Genomic DNA, 18,991 nt, shown 5'->3' with positions numbered 1-18,991 from the left:
CATTATACTTAATAATAATTGTGTGCATACATGTACAGGAGACAACTTAATCTTGGTCCTAAACTATGTGCAACCCATTTACTTAGCCTCTACTTGGTCTCGCATGAGTATGAGCAGCACATGAATCAATTGGAAGTAACATCAATTTGGTACTTTCGATGTGAATTTATTGAATAACATGGATCCTAAAAATTGTTCTAAACATACACGTATTCACTCGACTCATTGTTTTTAGATGAATTCAAGATTTTAAAATTAATTTTGATGTAATTTTAAGATTAATTCATATAATATCTTGAACCGTCTCAATTCATCTTACGTTTTTAACATAAGTTTTTGTAACAGTTGTACATTAATAATAATAATAAATATATTTTATATAATATGATATAGATTTGTAATCACATTATTTATTATAAAATATATCTTAATATAAATTTTATATCTTTTTATTGTAGAATTCAATTGTACATAATATTAATATTAGTATATTATGTTAAAATATGGTATTGATCGAATATTATCTCATATATTTCAAACCTTTCTCAGTTTGTCAGATTAGGTTTGCATTTAAATAAATAACAAAGTCAATTTTTTTAGTTAGGTAAAGACAAATATATACTCATCTCAATTCATCCATTTGTTCACCTCTATTGTAAATAGTCAATATTGTTTTTGATTAATTTAAAATCTTTATTCGATTTGATTAAAAAAAATATTTATTTAATTAAAATTTCATATTTTTCACATCTTATATTTTTAACTCTAAATCCTAAATATATCAAATAATTTTTTTTAACTTTGATAAACATACTTATTTAAGAAGATTATCATGATCTCAAAGATGAAACTTCTCTGATGAACTTCGACTAATTATCAATTTTTGACAAATAAAAGTTTTAGGTTAAACTAGATACTACCTATACTTTAACTAGTCATGTTTAACTTGAAGATTCTCAAAATAAGATTGGCTTCGATCCCTACAAAATAGTCATAAAATATTTTCTATCAACCTTTGTTTACCAAAAAAAAAAATATAACTTTTATTACGAGAAATGAGAATCACAAATATAAATCATTAAATATTAAATTTAAATAATTAATATTAAAAATAAACAAAAATTTTTATGTAATTATATAGCCATAAGTTTTGATTTTGATTATTTTTTTATGATTGTATTGTATGACTTAAATTTTTAATTCTCACGTTCTTAAAATAATTAAGATCCGTTCTGATTTTATACATCTTATATATGTAATATAATAAGATTTCTGGAATAAACTTACAAGACAAAAGACTTACCTGTACAATTTTGTATTTTGTGCCACATATTTACGATACATTCAAATCAAATAGATGATAATGACCTAGCTAGTCTCGATCCCACGCCCAACCAAGTCTCTTACTTCTTTATTGTCAATTTTTCAATGATGTGCCAGTCAGTACATATTAACCTTTGCTTTTAACTTGAACTTCGATGTTTGGAATTGACATGTTATAAAATAAAATAAGTTTCTAATTGACAAGCATAACCTTTTGTTACCTTATGCTTTTATGAGGCTCATATTTATCTATATCACATTTAATGTATTTTATTTTTTCAATAAAATATAATAAAATATTACTCATTAATTATAAAGAGATTAATTTCATGTACATTAACATTATAAAAATATTTACCATGAATAACAAAAGATTTACATTGTTTTATTAAGTGATAAAGGTTTGAATCTCAATTCTTGCAAATCAGAAAAATTCAAGTTAAGATAGGATGTCTATCTTTTATTTATTTAGTGTCTGTTAAACTTTTAAACGAAATTAGTATTTCGTGTTTGATGAGGAATATTTCTTAATAATAAAAAAATTATAAAAATATTTATATTGTTAAACTAATTAAATATTATGTTTTTTAATATAACATTTAAAATAATTATTATAAGTTAATAATTTTATTATATATTTAAATTAAATAAATATTTATATATTAAATACAAATTTGTATCTTGTGTGACTATTTTTAGAGATTTTTTTTCCAATAAGAGAATTTGCAATAATTCTTTTAATTTCTTATATAATTTGATTTTATTTATAATAATTATTTATAAATTAAATATTGATATTTTAAAATAAACTATCAATAAATAAGAATAATTTTTTATAATATAAATTATTTATCATAATTTAAAATATAATTTATATATTCATATATAATATTTATTTATATATAATTTATTATAAATTTTAATTATATATAATAAATACCTCTACATGCATTTCACATGATGAAATACTAATTCAATTATAAATACATTAAAATCACAAGTTGTCCTTATTTCTCCGTCTCTCCATGAATTCCACCACCAGATTTCAATTGAGTTTGAACCTTTAATAGACTATGAAGATGAAATAACTAGTTAAGTGTCCCCCTTTTGGGATTCAAGGAAACTTGGATCAAAATTTCCATGATAGAAGAACTACCCTCGTGATCTTGCTATTTTTTTAATCCTAAAATTGAGGTTTACTACATGTATGTATTGACTGGCAGATAAAAACTGTTATTTAAGTGTTAAAATTACTTAGTATTTTAGTATGTATAATGTACAAATTTATTATATATATATATATAATAATTTAAATTTATAATAAATTATATTAAAAATATTATATTTAAATATATAAATTATATTTGAAATAATTATACATAAGTATTTTTAAATATATAGATTATAATTTAGATTTATGCTAAATAATTTATATTGTAAAAAAATATTTATATTTATTAATAATTTATTTTAAAATATTAATATTTAATTAATAAATAATTATGATAATTAAAAATTGAATTAGATAAGAGGTTATAAAAATTTCTACAAACCTTTCTGTCAAAAAAAAAAACTCAAAAAATTAGATGTTTGTGTTTAATATATACTAGTAAGTATTTTAATTTGTGTAATGCAGAAGTTAAATATTTATTACATGTAACTAGAATTTATAATAAATTATATATAAAAATAAATATTATATTTAAATATAAAATCATAATTAAAATTTATATAAATAGATATTTTTAAACGTGTAAATTATATTTTAAATTTTTCTATAAATAATTTATATTGTAGCATAATAATTTTTTTTATTGATAATTTATTTTTAAAATATTAGAATTTAATTTATAAATAATTATGACAAATAGAAATTGAATTAGATAAATAACTAACAATATGATATATATATATATATATATATATAATTCTTACATTTGATGTAATAATTAATGGGATATATCAAAATTCTGTACCGATAGAATTGTCTGTTTTTATAATTAAATGTAATTCTGTTAACATAAACTCATAACCTCTATATGAACATTTTAATTTTAATTAAAAAAGACTATATAATAGAAGTCATCGATCCAATATCAAATTGTGGCCTTTAATTAATCCGAAAATGATGGTTGGAAAAATAATGTTATTAATATATTGATGAATGAAAGATAGAGGAATCCATATAGATAGATAGATAAGTGAATTATGAATTGAATAAAGGAAGGAGTATGGTCCAATATTCCATATATATAAGGGTCCAAGCATTGTTGTGGAGAGTCACAGGGGAAACTAGGTGAGCACTAATGGAATCTAAAAGAGTGTAGGAGAGTTCAGAGCAACAAATACTTTTATGGAAGGCAAGAGACAAGGTAGGAGCAGGATATGTGTATGGAGGATATTGTTTTGTTGTGATGATTAATGGGCACGCATGTGAATAGAGGTGGGTACGTTATTTGTCCTTGTGGAATCGTGACAATACTTCATGGAACACATCAATATTCATTAAAACAATTAATAACTATTTATATTTCTTAATCAAATTATTTAAAGATCGAATCCTAATTTTAAATATATAAAAAATTATGTTAAAAGAGAAATATTTATAAAAAAAAATACTTTATAAAATGCTTAACCAATAACACCTCTAAATACCATATCATGTATCATTAATTCCTCCCATTAATTCATCCAAATAGTATATATATATATAAGCTCGTAATCATTATAATTGGTCTGATTAACGGTAATGTTGATGTGTTGAAGAATTACTGGAACTAAAATCTTATATATGTTGTTTTGTTAAGATTTTTCTTTTTGCTGTCTAGATTGTGTTAGGATAATATAAGTAAAAGTGACTTGTGAAAATTGACCATGTACCAAAATATCTATTGTTAGCATTCTAATGTTTGGATTCATGTAATGTCTGTTTCACGCTTATTTTCCCTCTCCTCTTTTCATTTTTATTCATACGAACATCATAGAGAGTTAGGCGATTACAAATATTTTTAGTTTTTACTATTAGGTCGACCAATGATTTTTTATGAATATCTTTCGTTTTCAATTGAACAAAACCTTTGAATTTGGAAGCGTAGAGAAACCATAAACAACTATATATGGAGAAAAAATAATTCTTACATATGTATGTACCTTTCTCTTGTGAGACTAATCCCATAAGAAATTTAATACTGAAGTTTGTCCTTCCAACAATGCATTTCTGTCTACTCGAATTTTGACGTTGTAGAGACTCCTCACAGCTTAATTAACTCAACACAAGAAGGGAAAAGTAGCATGTGGTGGTTAAGTCTATGTGATTGACAAAAATAAAATGCTATAATTTTCAGGAATGCATTTCGAAATTGTTAGATTACTAGATCTAATTAATTAAAGTAAGAACTTGGTCATGAATTTATGTCTAGTTAACTATTATTTTAGGCAAAACGATTTTATTAACAGAGTACACGAAGTACTCTAATCAAATACAAAATTCATGCTAAAAATACATAAGGATAAAGCAACTCGATTCATGCACCAATCATAAAAAGATAAAACCTGCTACCTAGATTAGCTTGGAACTAAGATCAAGAATGAACCTTAATCAAATTCAGCAAATGGTCATGAATTTATGTCAAAGTTAACTGTACTTGCATATCTTTTTGAAACTGGTGTATTAGTTTTTTTTTTATTGTATTAAACAACTTTCTATTAAAAAAAATTGATTAAAAGGAGTAAGAGGTATCCCAATACTTTTAAACAAGAAACCTGAAATTAAACATCTTTTCAGTCTAGTTCTTAAGTAAGTTTTCCATACATGACGAAGGGTAAAATTAAAGACCTATCACACAAAGAAATAGACCACCTTTAGAAATGATCCAAGACAATGAGCACAATCCACAGTCCCGTTAATGTCAACAATCCCCATCATAAAAATAATTCCATTACGGTGTAATAAAATTGACTAGAGATCTTGCAAATTAAGGCACCATCCAAATTTTCTTCAATTAATTTCTTCCCCTTAATCAAACTACTATGCTGAATCAAGTGCGAACTATATAAAGTCCAACGGTAATACTAGAAATCAAGCCATGCATAAAAGGTACATTCAATTTCAATCAGCTAGCATGTTTGTGGTAACTTGAAATATATATACTTTCTTTAATTTTATTCGCTTATGGAAACAAAAATTGAGTCGCGTTAACAATTATAATACTTGAGTTTACAACACAGTTGATCAGTTATATAATTTTACTTAATTTAATTAATGAGACTTATTACTTATATATATATATATATATATTTATGTGTATATATATATATATATATAAGTTGACAAGTGAATCAGTTGATAATGTGAGATGGGTTATATCTTTAGAAAATCAAGAAATTTAGATGAGATGCCTTTTTCAATGAAGTAAAGAAATAAAGAATATTATATTGTGTCTGCTGGGCGTTTCTTTATTGGACAAGCTAATAATTGCAACTAGGAAAAAGTGGATGCAGTAATTTCAGTATCCGTGATTTGAATACCACAGTTTAATTTATATACAGAAATCCATAACATCATGTGAACGAACATCCATATCAAATTTATGTACAGCTTTGGATATATATGGAAGCTAGACAACAGAATACAGATAATTATCCATGAAAATGAAATCACTAGGATCAGCCGGTGATGGTTTAGATGAATTACATGAAATTATAGATTCAAACATCATTACCAGCATTTAAAAAAATTAAAAAGGCTAATAATTAATGGATGCTAATCTGTTTAATTATTGGAACTGCATCTGCATGGTACCTACAGCTAGCAAGTATATATGTTAGTAACGTGTACGTATATGAAACAAAAGCATATATATATACATGATAACATTTTAATTTCACTTTTGAAGCGGGAAAATAAAATGAAAACGATTTTAGGAGAGTCATGTATACGATGAGAAGGGTATGATGGCACGTGTGGAGAGAGAAGAAGAAAGAAGACAAAAGTTTGATTGCTGGTGCGAGAAAGGATCGAGAGTGGAGGAGAGCCTAAAAAGCCCCCGTGAGGAGTGTTTGGAGGCATTCCAAAATCACAACTAAACATCCTTTTGTTGCTTCTCCTTCACTTCTTTCGATGGCCATTTTTCACTATCACGAGTTCATGATTCCCCTTCTCCCATTTCTTCCAAGTCTAAACCTATGCCAGATATTCCATTTTTCCCAATATATCCTTCTGCTACATAACATATTTTCTTCGTCTTAAAACTATATAATAATAAGTGCTTCCTATTTTTCTGCCATACAGCTATATATTTAATCATGTAAACTAAACTAATTTAGATGTTCACATGACTTGATTTTGAATTTAAAATGTCTCTTGCTAAATCACTTATGGTTTCATTATATATAAGGTAATCCACATTACTCAACACATGTTTGGGAAAGCTTATTATTTAGGAAACAATCATTTTTTTCTTTTATAAAATTTCTTTAAGAAGTTGAAAAAAGTTATTTTAAAAAAATGAAATAAAATAACACTATTTTTTAATGTACACTTTTATATTAAAAAAAATATAACCCATTCAATTATCTAACCTATTAGATATATATTGTGCGAATAAAATGTGATAATAATCTTCCATACTCAATAAATTAACTGAATGATAATTTTTGGACTCCTCATTATCTTAAATATTCTACATATCAATATCTCTTTTTTTTTTTTTATCTCTCTTCTTATCACATATATCACTTATCATATTTATAAATAAATAAATAAAATCCTTTTCTCGATGTGTTAAATGGGATTTAGGGTTTCTAAATATCATTTTTGCAAGTTAATGCTTGGCAAAGTGAAAGAAGCATTTCAAAATTGGGAAAATGGAAAGACTCCAAAATATAAGAAAAGGGTAGTTTTGTAAGTTCAACCAAACTCTACATAGTATTTGTTTATGAATAAACTGAGACAGTCATGTGGGAAGAAAACACATGAGATCATATGGATTTGAGAGCTCATATCCCTTCTTTTAAATGACCACAGAACTCGGCAGAGTTGGTAGCAAAAGAAAAGCACCAGAGAAAAAGAAAGCCAGAAAGATCACAAGAGGAGAGAGAGAAAATTAAGGAGAGCACACAAAATGTTTTCCAAAGAGCAAAAGAGAGCAGCTATGCATGAGAAGCTGCAACACCTTCGTTCTATTACTAACTCTCATGCTGTAATTCCCTGCATTATCTCTTCTGATATCTTTCTTTCCATTGGATTTCTCCGTGAACATTCTCAAGGAAATCAGCCAATTCCCTAAAAGAATGTTCAGTTAAACAGTAATATTGTTGTATACTTACTACCTTCTGCTATTTGTCTTCCGAATTTGACTCCATTTTTGTTAAAGGAAATTAATATGGTTCCTCTTTTCTATTTTTCTTGTTCAAATCTTGGCTATAACTTCATTTTTCATTGTTGACCAAATCCATATTCATTCTTTCTGTATCTTTGATTATCTTTCTATGCTTTCGTTTCCATATCTGGGTAGAAAACTGAAGTACAAACAAATAAGGTGATTTATGATGAATATCATTATATTAAATATTATAATATAATATATATTGAAAATAGTGATTGATAAGTTTCCTTAATTTAATATCATTTATCATGTAAACCAATTATGCATATAGTTGTTTCCAATCAATTATATGCATAATAATTATTAATTATATATGTATGGTTGATGGCAGCTAAACAAAACCTCGATCATAATCGATGCATCAAAGTACATCGAAAAGTTAAAGCAAAAAGTAGAAAGACTGAATCAAGAGATAGCATCTGCAGAAACTTCCAGTGTCCACAACCCTTTGCCTATGGTATTTTTCTTAATTGAGAAAAGTTAACTGCATCCTCTATGCTCAACAATATGTTTGATCAAATTCCTTGCAATAAAACATTGATTGGAGTGTCATTTTATGAATGAACTTGTGCAGGTCACAGTAGAAACCCTAGAAAAAGGATTTCTGATAAATGTTTTCTCAGCAAAAGGGTGTCCAGGTCTGCTTGTTTCCATATTGGAGGCTTTTGAAGAGATGAGACTCACTGTGCTGGAAGCTAGGGTTTCTTGTACAGACACTTTCCGATTTCAAGCAGTTGGAGAAGTAAGATATACACATACATAGCAAAGAAAAACAATATTACAATTGCGTATTTGTTTTCATTTTCAACATGCGTATCATTGATATCTCTCTCTCACACTCTTTTCCTTGTGTTATCAATACTTTTGAATGTCACATGTGTTGTCCTTTTATAAAACGTTCCTCATTGGGGGACGCGAGAAAGGGGACCTAGTTACTGTGTATTAATTGATGGTCATGCATATATATGGTGTTAAATATTAACCCTAATAATAATAGAATCTTCATTAATTGTCTACCGCGTACAATGTCTTTCACTAACGAATATATATATTTTCTTGTTTCTCCAATGTATGTATATTCATGTATATAAGAATCACTGCAAATATAATATGAATGCAACGTTTGTAGAATGAAGAACAAGCGGAGACAATTGATGCACATGCTGTGAAAAAAGCAGTGGGACAAGCAATAAAGAACTGGAGCAAAAGTGGCGATCAAGACTAAATCAGTAATCACATGTCTGCTTATATATATTGCATTTTCCAATCTTCTTTCATGTTGGCTAACTGGCAATTTGTTGCTCAAGGAATTAATCAGAGCGTCGTATAAGACAGCTTCCAATTTTCAATGAAAACATATGCCAGCTATATATATCAGAATGAAAATTAAAGAGTAGTTGATGGTTGATCAAATTTATGTATGGAACCAGCATTATCCACAAATGCATATAATGCATCTTTATTTTTTCCTATACCTATATGAGGAGTCAAAAATTATAATTAGTTACTTCCCCTCAATGTAATGAATGGATCATTAACACTGAGTTTGCTTACTTCAACATGCCAGCTTTCGGAAACAATCTTCAGGTCAAAAAAAGTATAATGAAATGGGTCAAGTGTTCCTAATTGACTTTATTTAAATTGTAATTTTCAATTATATTAGATAAAAATTTGCCAAATTATTAACAAATGATTGTCCTAAACTATATAATAATCTATCCTGAGTGAGACTAATAAAACCTGAAATAATGGAACGGAGTTTAGTACAAGATGTGGCCTACCGAAATCGCAAGCGATGAAAGTTGACACATGTTGTAACCATGAATAGAAAAGTGATAAATTAAAGCAGATTTTAGGCATATAGTTAATCATGAACTGAAGCCACGTGACCTCACGGTCGCTTAGGCTCTTCATCACGCCTTCAACTAAAAAAAGGTCTTTCCATGGTAAACAACAGAACATATTAATTTGGGAACTAAGTAGTATATTGGGCCTTTATTTCTTTGAATTATACAGAGGTTCTAGATTGTATGAATTGTGTGAAAAAGAAAAAAAAATACTCTGAATTAATTCCTGACATGATGAAAGAAAGAATGCATCAATATATATGGGGGTTCAAGTTTGATCTGCCTTATAAAGATGATCTATTTGCTTCAAAACAATGCTGTAAAGTTTAGGTTCATCCATTTCAGGGGCACAGTTAGGACATTTTTTTAGGGACTAAATATAAAAAATTAAATTAAATTGTAATTTTAAAATAAATATATTAAGTTTAACTGATAATTAAAAGATTCATAATAATTGATCAACTATTGCAAAAATCAAAATTATATAAATTAAAAAAAATAATTTATAGTATATTGTAGCGAAATAGAAAAGAAAAAAAAAAGGATTCGACTTTTAAAATTCAAATAAAGTGTTTTAATGATAATAAATCTTTATTATATTTTGATATCATGTTTAAAATTGAAAGGCATAAATAACTCTCATAATTTAATGAAGCAAAATTTAATTATTAATTTGAAATTAATTAATAAGAATTAATACATTTATTGATTCAAACAATAAGAATATGACAGTGTTTGATATTCATTTTTTAACGCTATTTTTTTTTCTCTCTCCACGTCAAATATAAATTTTACGTGAAAGTTAATATTTTTTGTTTCAAGATAAATGTGAAAATTTACATCACAACTCGAATCACAATGAGATAATATTCCTTTAATTTCTATTTTTGTTAAGAAATAATTAGAAAGAAAATGGAGAGACCTTACAATATTATGAAAATGGTAATTGTATCTTCTGTTTTTTTGGGGCAAATATATCTTGAGTAATGAGAGAATCAGAAGAGGAGCAGGAGACTAACGATGTGTTTGGTAAAAGAGAAGTCAGGGGGAAGAGAAATAGAGAATGGAACGGCAAAGAAGGCACTGTTCCAACTTTATTTAGCAGTGAAGAAGAGCGAAGAAAAGCAAAGAAATCCGTAAAAATAAAATAAAATAAAAAACCTTTCCCACAAAAGTGAGAAGATTTGCATGGAAGTTGTTGTTCATCCGCGAATGTTAGTATTCATCTGCTGCAAAATTTCAATTTTTACGTAAACGTTTCCTTGTATAATTGATTATGTTTACGAACATAATCCATTATTCTTAAATATATATATATATATATATATATATATATATATATATATATATATATATATATAAAGAGTTATAATAACACGGATATAACTTTTACTAAATATTACACCGTTCAATAACTTTATATTAAATGCAAATTTTATAAATCTAATCGTTAAATTTAAAGTTTATATCACTTAAATCATATATACAAAATTTTATATTAATTCAAGATAATTTGATACTTCATTTTTATAAAATAAAATTGATGTAATATATTTATTTCAAAATATACTAAAATATGAACACTTTGATCACCTTTAAATTGTTGTTCAATTTTAATAAAATTTGATATACACATATAAAGTAATATGAATTTTTAATCTAACGGTTGAATTTACAAAATTCACATTTAATATAAAGTTATTGAGTGGTGTAACACTTAGTAAAAGTTATACCGGTGTAATTATAACTCTTTCTCTCTCTCTCTATATATATATATATTAAAAAATAAGTTAATATATAAAAAAAACTAATTATTTTTTTGATAAAAATAAATAAAATATTTAAATTTATCAATTTTTTGATTTTATTTATTTATTTTAATATAATATAATTAAAATTTTATCTTTCCCGCTCTTCTTTTTTACTTCCCTTCTATCAAACAATTTCAACTTTTAATTTATTTTTTATCTATTATCCTTCTCGTTTATTCTGTTCTTTTTATTTCTATTTTTTTATTAAACACAACATAAATGAGATGTTATGAGAAAGAAAGAGAAAGATAAAAAAGAAAAAGGAAATGAAGAAGGAATTATAAAAAATTAAAATATATATAATAATTATTGATCAATTATATTACATAATGTGTAATTATTACTGAATATATATATATATATATATATATATATATATATTAAGTGTAATTATTGTTGAAAAATTATGCACACATAATGTGTATAATTATTATATTAAATTAAAAGAAAATAAAAGATAATGATGAATTAAAATAATATAATTCCCTTCCCTCGTCTTTCTTCTTGTTAGGTAACTTTAAAATAGTTATTCTCTCTTTATTTTTTTAAAAAAAAATTTAACAATTAAAGACGAGATACTTGTTAGAGTAACATGATTCCTCTCTTTTTTTCATACTATATGCGTAATTTTTCCATTGATTAGTGTGTACATTTTTCTACTTTCAAGAGAAAGTGTTTTTATTATCTTGTTTTCTCCTTGTATTAAGAGGCACGTATTTAGAGAAAACTATTATCTACTATTGTTAGTGGTTTTTCCCTTCTTCGTTTAGGATTTTCCAGGTCAATAATTGTTGTTAGTTTCTAAACTTAGCTATGAAATATTATTTCATTATTCCGGTATCTAACATGATACTGTATCTTTTAAAAAAAAAGATATATTCTGCTATCTAAGTCAACGTATTTAGTTTTATATTTTCCGCCATAATAAATATAATAAAAATGTGAGACATTTTTTTTTTTGTTTTTGTAAAAGTTAAAAAAAAAATACTATGATACGTCCATTCATATAAAAGTGTTACCTAATATCTGAATTCCATTAAAAGTATGGACTCGAGTATTTAAACTAATTAAAAAACAATTCGATACCTAATAATATCATGTTTGACATACATAAAGTATGAATGTTTAAAAAGTGTTAGATAATCCATGTCCATATACTTCATAGGCACTGTTTAATAACTGAAGCGAGTTGTGCTGTGCAACGGGCCAAACAAAGTAATTAGAGGTCCATTTTCTTGGTTAGAATGATTAGAGGTTTAACTAATTCACAAGAAACAATTAAAAACAAATAAAGATAGAAGTAGTACTTGTCTTTTAACATGGGCTTTACACAATTCAATCACCAACTCTTTTCAAGAAGATCCAGTGTTTATGAAACTAAAACATAGCTCTCGCAGGATGGTGATCTCTCTTAGAACATGGATCAATCTATTTCCCCCCTTGGTTCTCATAAATATAATAATTAAAAAAAGATTACATAAAGTTTGATGGTAGAGGAAGAGGACCCTCTCCTCATTTAGGTGAAATAATAATGCATAAATAAATATGCATTAGAAAGGACTTAGGAGCTCCCTTTCAAGAAGGTGGGCCACACTCGGAGCAGGACTCTGGGCCTTCGGTTTGGGCTGAGCAGCCCGATTCTCGTGGTACTGATAAGCCGCGGCAGCAGACAAGACTGCCAGTGTCAAGGCTTGGGCATGCAACCTACAAAAGATAAATGAAAAATAAATGGTGCAACCTCAAAGTTAAGGAACACACTATTTGTGGGACATGTACCTTGCATGAATAAGCCTAAGACTAGGCTTGATTGGAGAGGTTGTACGTGAATAGGCCACAAGGGATGCCCCAATTCCAGAGGCCCACAGTCCCCCTACAACCAACACCAATTCATTTCCTTATAATTTAATTTCTCTAGAAATTGGTCCAATAGAGAAGCTTAAGTACTTACCAATTGTTACTAGCTTGTGCTTTGAAACCCAGGATTGAATCGCCTCCATGTGCTTCTTTAGAAATTTAGTAGCCACTAGCTAGGTGGGTTGATGAAAGGTTATGAGTGAGTATTTATAGATGAGAGGAAGAGGGTGAGGTTGTAATTTGATCATCTTTTGTGGCCCCTTGGTTTCTTAGTTTACAAGGTTTCTGTCTGTTTTATTGGAACACTGGAAAGGTTAAACAGGAGGCTTACGCTGTTTGGTTTTCTTCTTTTGAAGGATGTTTTGCTTTTCTCAACCAAATCACCCAATTACTTTACTTTTACCCACATGTACCAGCTCAAGTGAACTTACTGAATTTTGTTCACATTTCAAAAAAATATATATTAAAATATATTTTTAATCCTTTAAATTTAAAATAATTTTTTTCAAACTCCAAAAATATCTTTTTAATTTATATCATTTTAAAAAGACTTGTTGTAGAATTGTTTTAGATCACATGTGATAGTACTGACAAGTGACAAGAACATATTAAATTAACTATGCACTAGCAGTTAGAGTTGATGCGATTCATTAAAAAAAATACTTATTACATTTAGACCGGAGAACTAAAAGAAAATCAAAAGTTTAAATTTTTAATTTCGTTAACAAATTTTTTTCTTCAAAATTTGACATATTTATACTTTACTATATTAATTCAAATAAAAAAACAATTAATTCAAAGGTTTAAACATTAAAATTAAATGTAAATTATGAATTATTAAGTACTGTAATTCAGTTGATACTTACTCTTACAGCAAAATAATCATTCTATTTCTCTTGAACAACATTGTTATTAGAAATTATTTTTCAACAATAGCATCTTTAACTTATTCTTTAAAGATAATATTTTTAAGAAATTTTCGTAATTTTTCATCTCTTCTAATTTTATCATTGTCAATTTTATTTCTAAATTAACTTTCAATATTTTTAAAAAAAAAGTATCAATAGTTTAAAAAATAATTTTATATTATAATATAAGTTATTTATCATAAAGTTAAAATATAATTTATATATAAAGAAAGTACTTATTTAGTATATAAAATAAAAATTAATTATGTGTGTTACACAAAATAAAATCCTAGTTATAAATGTGTATCAATGCATGTGTATGGATGTATATGTATTGGTTTGCAAGGTTCAATCAATAATTTACTGATTTGTGTGACTCGATTAACAACCTAATAATTCATCTAACAAGTTAAAAGTTGATAAAATAAGCTAGTTGACCCATTGTGTACTAGTTCTAAGAGGGCTACCATTAATAGGTTGGACTCAAATTTAATTAGATTCTTTTAAATTGATCAACCGCTTATACAGGTCATTAATTTTTTGGCTAGCTTCACATTTTTAATTTGTTGGTTAGTTGATTTATATATGTCTTTTTCTCAAAATTCAAGTTAAATAATTTTGTGATAATTATTTTTATTGATATATTTATTTTAATATAATATTTATGCAGTTAATTATTTTATTACAGTGTTACGTTTTAAAAAATTGAAAATTTATAATATGACCATTGTTGTGATTATTTTTAATATAAAAATACTTATATGTTAATTTTATCTATAATTTTATAGAAATTGTAGTGAAAAAGTGTCTATATACAATATTTAACTATTTAAGTATAAGTTTATGAAAAAATATAATTTTATTTAGTTCTTTGCATCTGAATTATTAATTTTTTACTCTTTCTTCCTTTTTCTTTGTTGAATTTTTAGTAATTTTTTTATTTTTATTTATTTGTCATTTTTTAATTTTAAGATAAGATTAATTGTTATGTTACCAATTATACTCTTGGATCTCACCTAGTTTTTAATTAATTTACACGTGACAACAATTATGCATTTATTATGAAGTAAACAGGGTATAATAGAAAACATAAAAATAATATTATAGAAAATAAAAAATCATTATGTTAATTAATTTATGTAAAACAACCTTAAACAATTATTATAAAAAAATGAAAGTAATATTAATCACTTAACAAAATTAAATAAGGATGTGGATAACTCATGATATGATTGGAGAAGTATGATCTAAATTTAATTATAATAATATTTTATCAAAAATAGTTAAAAGACCCGTAATTGATGTGAGCCTTTTTTAATAATATAAAAAAAATTTAGCTATGATTTGTCATTGTTTTTGGAGAAACTATTTCCCACTAGGGATGGCAAATATACCCGTACTCGTGGGTAATACCCGAACCCGTCCCGACTTTGACGGGGAATACCCGGTTTGACCGGGTACGGGTACGGGTACGGGTAAAACCCGATATATTGAATCGGGTACGGGTACGGGTACGGGTATGTACTTACCCGCCCCGTACCCGTACCCGTACCCGTCCCCGTTCTCATTTTTAATTTAATATTCACTTTTAATTTAATTATATTAAAAAAAATTTAATATTTTTTTACGTATGATTATTTATTATAATGCGAGATAAAAAAATAACCTAATTATAATTATAATATAATAAAAAAAAAATTTAAAAATATTTTTAAAAAAAAAAAAAAATTGACGGGTACAGGTACGGGTACGGGTATACCCGATACCCGACGGGGACGGGGATGGGGATGAAAATCCATACCCGACGGGTATGGGGACGGGGATGGGGATGAGTTTTACTTGCGGGGACGGGGACGGGTATCATGAAACCCGTACCCGCCCCGCCCCGTTGCCATCCCTATTTCCCACCACTAAGTTTCTCTCTTATTGATTGTTTGTATAACATTTAGTATTTGTAAGAATATTTTTAAATTATTAATGATAGAATAAAAAAATGAGAAATAGAAATTATAGTCGTTATGTTCAAGATAATCCTAGATTTGTCGGACTTTAAGCTTTTAATGATAACAAATATAAATATTTGTATAGAATTTTTTTTTTAAATCAAGCTATATGACAAATAGTAATTAGACAATCAATTATTATGACGTTAAGTTTAACAAACGAAACACTTCATCTATAAGACATATGCTTTGTATTTATATCATCTATGATGTATGCTAACAAAACCATTTTTGTTTACATGACTCCTTAACAAATTGAAAGGAAAAAAGCTTATTTAGTACTCACACTTCACTAACGAATAAAATACATGTTTTTCATGAAAAGAATGACTAGTATATCCCTCAAAGTATGCAAAATCTCAAAAGAAAATTGTTTTGAACATTCACGCGTATGATTCCCCTCTTTTAGTACCTAAAAGGTGACAAGTAACTTTCCTAATAAAATAAGAAGTGACAATTTGGTGAAATACATTTAATATAAGCATTAAGGTAGTTACTTAAAGAGAATAGTCAAAGAATACTTAAGTTGAGGTAGAAGTGACTTGTGAAATAATATTTGTATCTCTGTAAAAGATAGTAGAACCTGAATTGGATTAATTAAAAACTGGGCATAGTCTCAATGGTTGAGATGAACTAATATAAAAATATAATGTGTTTTTCTTGCTTAGCTCTTCATCTACACTCGTAAGGTTTTGTCACTAATTTGTTATTTTGAAAAGTGTTGAGTTTTTTTTATTAACATATTCAATCTCCTTCGATTTCTTTCTTTTCTCCACAATTGTAACATTATTAACTTGAATATGGTCAATCCATAAATAAGGTTGGTCTAGGTTTTTAAAAAAGATGACCAAGATAGAATTAGACCATTTTGACCTGATTTGCCAAATGAACTTAAGTCAGACCGACCTATTAAAATAGAAAGTGAAATAATTTAAATCAATATCAATCTATAATATGTGTATAAAAACAGTAGCATGAAATATGACAATACTACAATAGTAATCATTTTACACTTTTTATATTTGTTTAAAAAGTTGTAATTTCAAACCTAGAGTTAAGATTAATTGCTTTGAGAATTCTATTACTCCCATGGATCCATTGCCCCCTCGATGGCTTGACCTCTTGACTCATCATTTTTGTTTTGTTTGTTGAAGTAAACAAAGACACAATCACATTCATACTTGTGCTCACGAAGTGACAATAATGATTTGCCATCACTGCTTAGACCACAAAATTACAGGATACCACTTCACTTTGTAAGAAACATTCTTTTTCTTTATTATGTGATTTTTTTTCTTGCTCAATTATTCAAATATATTTATCTAGCTAGTATTTTTTTGTTATGACATTTTTGTTATCTCTTTTAAGTTATCATTTGTTCCTTTATTACTTACAGTTAGTGTTGTCCCCTGGTCTTAAGTCTTGTTGAATACCAAGTATGTTAATTTTTTAAATGTATTTTTTAGTTAGGTCAATTTGACCTGATGACTTGACATGGGTCAGGTTGAGCCAAAAAATAGTAATTAAAAAGAACATATAAATCAAATCAAGTGAACCTAAAATAACATTAAATTTATATATATCAAGTTAGTTCAACTCACTCTAATCAGTTTAACACCTCTAAATATAAACAATGTAAAAATAAAAACTAGAAAAGTTCATGTAGTAAATCATTGATATTTGTCCCTTTTGCATTTTATTTTACACCTAATTAAATAATTTTTTTGGTCTAATTATATTGATTTAAATTTTAAGAAAAAATTTATAATACATTCCATTTTCTTTTAAAAGTCAATAATTGGGTATGGATGGAAGATATAGAAAGAAAAAGGTATAAAAGAAAGGAAATAATAAATAAAAAAAATATATAAAAAATGTAAACATATATGCATTAGAGTATTCAGGTCAAATAATTGTTTTTCTTAACAGGTGAGCAATTTAAATAATAATATAGAGGGTGGATAGTGTCATAGTAATCTTGATTGGGTATATGAATAATTGAATGGATAATGATATATACACCTCTTTTTTTTTTCTTTCTCTTTTTTTTTTTTAAGTATACCTCTTTTATTATTTTTTTTAAATCTTAAAACATTTATAATTTTTTTATTTTTAAAATTTTTAATTTTACATCTCTAACTTTCAAGTTACTATTTTTTATTTTCACACACCTCCTTCTTTTTATTTTTCAGTTTTCACATGCACTATCTTGTTTTCCTCCAATTTCTCACTTATTTTAGTGGTAGTTTTAGTTCTCTCGATTTTTATATTATTCTTTTATTTTCTCACTTTTTTTACTTTTTCACATGCACCAAAATCATAGAACTGATAGGCGACAACATTGTAGGTACGTGTAGCTTCTTCGACAATTTCTATCAAACTAGACACACATTTTTTTCCAACACTTCCTTTCCTTTCACCCCTCCAAAAACCTTAACATTAAATTTAATGTTATGAAAAAAAATATTTTCACTATTTTAGAGTACTATGTGAATAATGAAATCAGTGAGAAAACTGAAAGAAAAAAGAATAATGTAAAACTAAAAAAAATTAAAATTATCTATCAAAATAGGTGGAAGTAAAAAAAATTAAGGAGGTAAATGTGAAAATAAGAGAAAAAAATATATAAAAAATGTTAAATTAAATGTTAAAGAGTGTAAAATAAAAAAAATAGAAAAATAAAAATTAAAGATATTTTAAGAATTTAATTATTTTTTTAAAAATAAATGTACTTATAAAAAAAGGAAGTGTATATATTATGATCTAATTGAATATGGGAAGAGGAAGCCCAAATCCATGTTGGATTTGACAAGGCCTGTCACCGAATATGGGCCATATCATGTAGAGGTTGTAGCCCAT

General features: G+C 26.4%; 2 protein-coding genes across 2 annotated transcripts; one reads left to right on the top strand and one right to left on the bottom strand.

The window, feature by feature from the left end:
• The first annotated feature begins 7,271 nt into the window (after positions 1-7,271).
• Positions 7,272-9,227, top strand: LOC109794368 (uncharacterized). The gene is made up of 4 exons (XM_020353816.2): positions 7,272-7,523; positions 8,041-8,166; positions 8,284-8,451; positions 8,839-9,227. Exons 1-4 carry the CDS (start codon positions 7,446-7,448, stop codon positions 8,932-8,934), a joined length of 468 nt encoding a protein of 155 aa, XP_020209405.1. The 5' UTR covers positions 7,272-7,445; the 3' UTR covers positions 8,935-9,227.
• A 3,418-nt stretch (positions 9,228-12,645) lies between these two features.
• Positions 12,646-13,447, bottom strand: LOC109795455 (uncharacterized). The gene is made up of 3 exons (XM_020354969.3): positions 13,316-13,447; positions 13,144-13,237; positions 12,646-13,071 (listed from the first exon to the last, which is right to left on the bottom strand). Exons 1-3 carry the CDS (start codon positions 13,362-13,364, stop codon positions 12,918-12,920), a joined length of 297 nt encoding a protein of 98 aa, XP_020210558.1. The 5' UTR covers positions 13,365-13,447; the 3' UTR covers positions 12,646-12,917.
• Between the last annotated feature and the right edge of the window lie 5,544 nt (positions 13,448-18,991).

Source organism: Cajanus cajan, chromosome 9, assembly GCF_000230855.2.
Source record: "Cajanus cajan strain Asha chromosome 9, NIPB_CcT2T_4, whole genome shotgun sequence".
Classification (NCBI taxonomy): Eukaryota; Viridiplantae; Streptophyta; class Magnoliopsida; order Fabales; family Fabaceae; genus Cajanus; species Cajanus cajan.
This window is presented reverse-complemented; position numbering and strand designations above follow the sequence as displayed.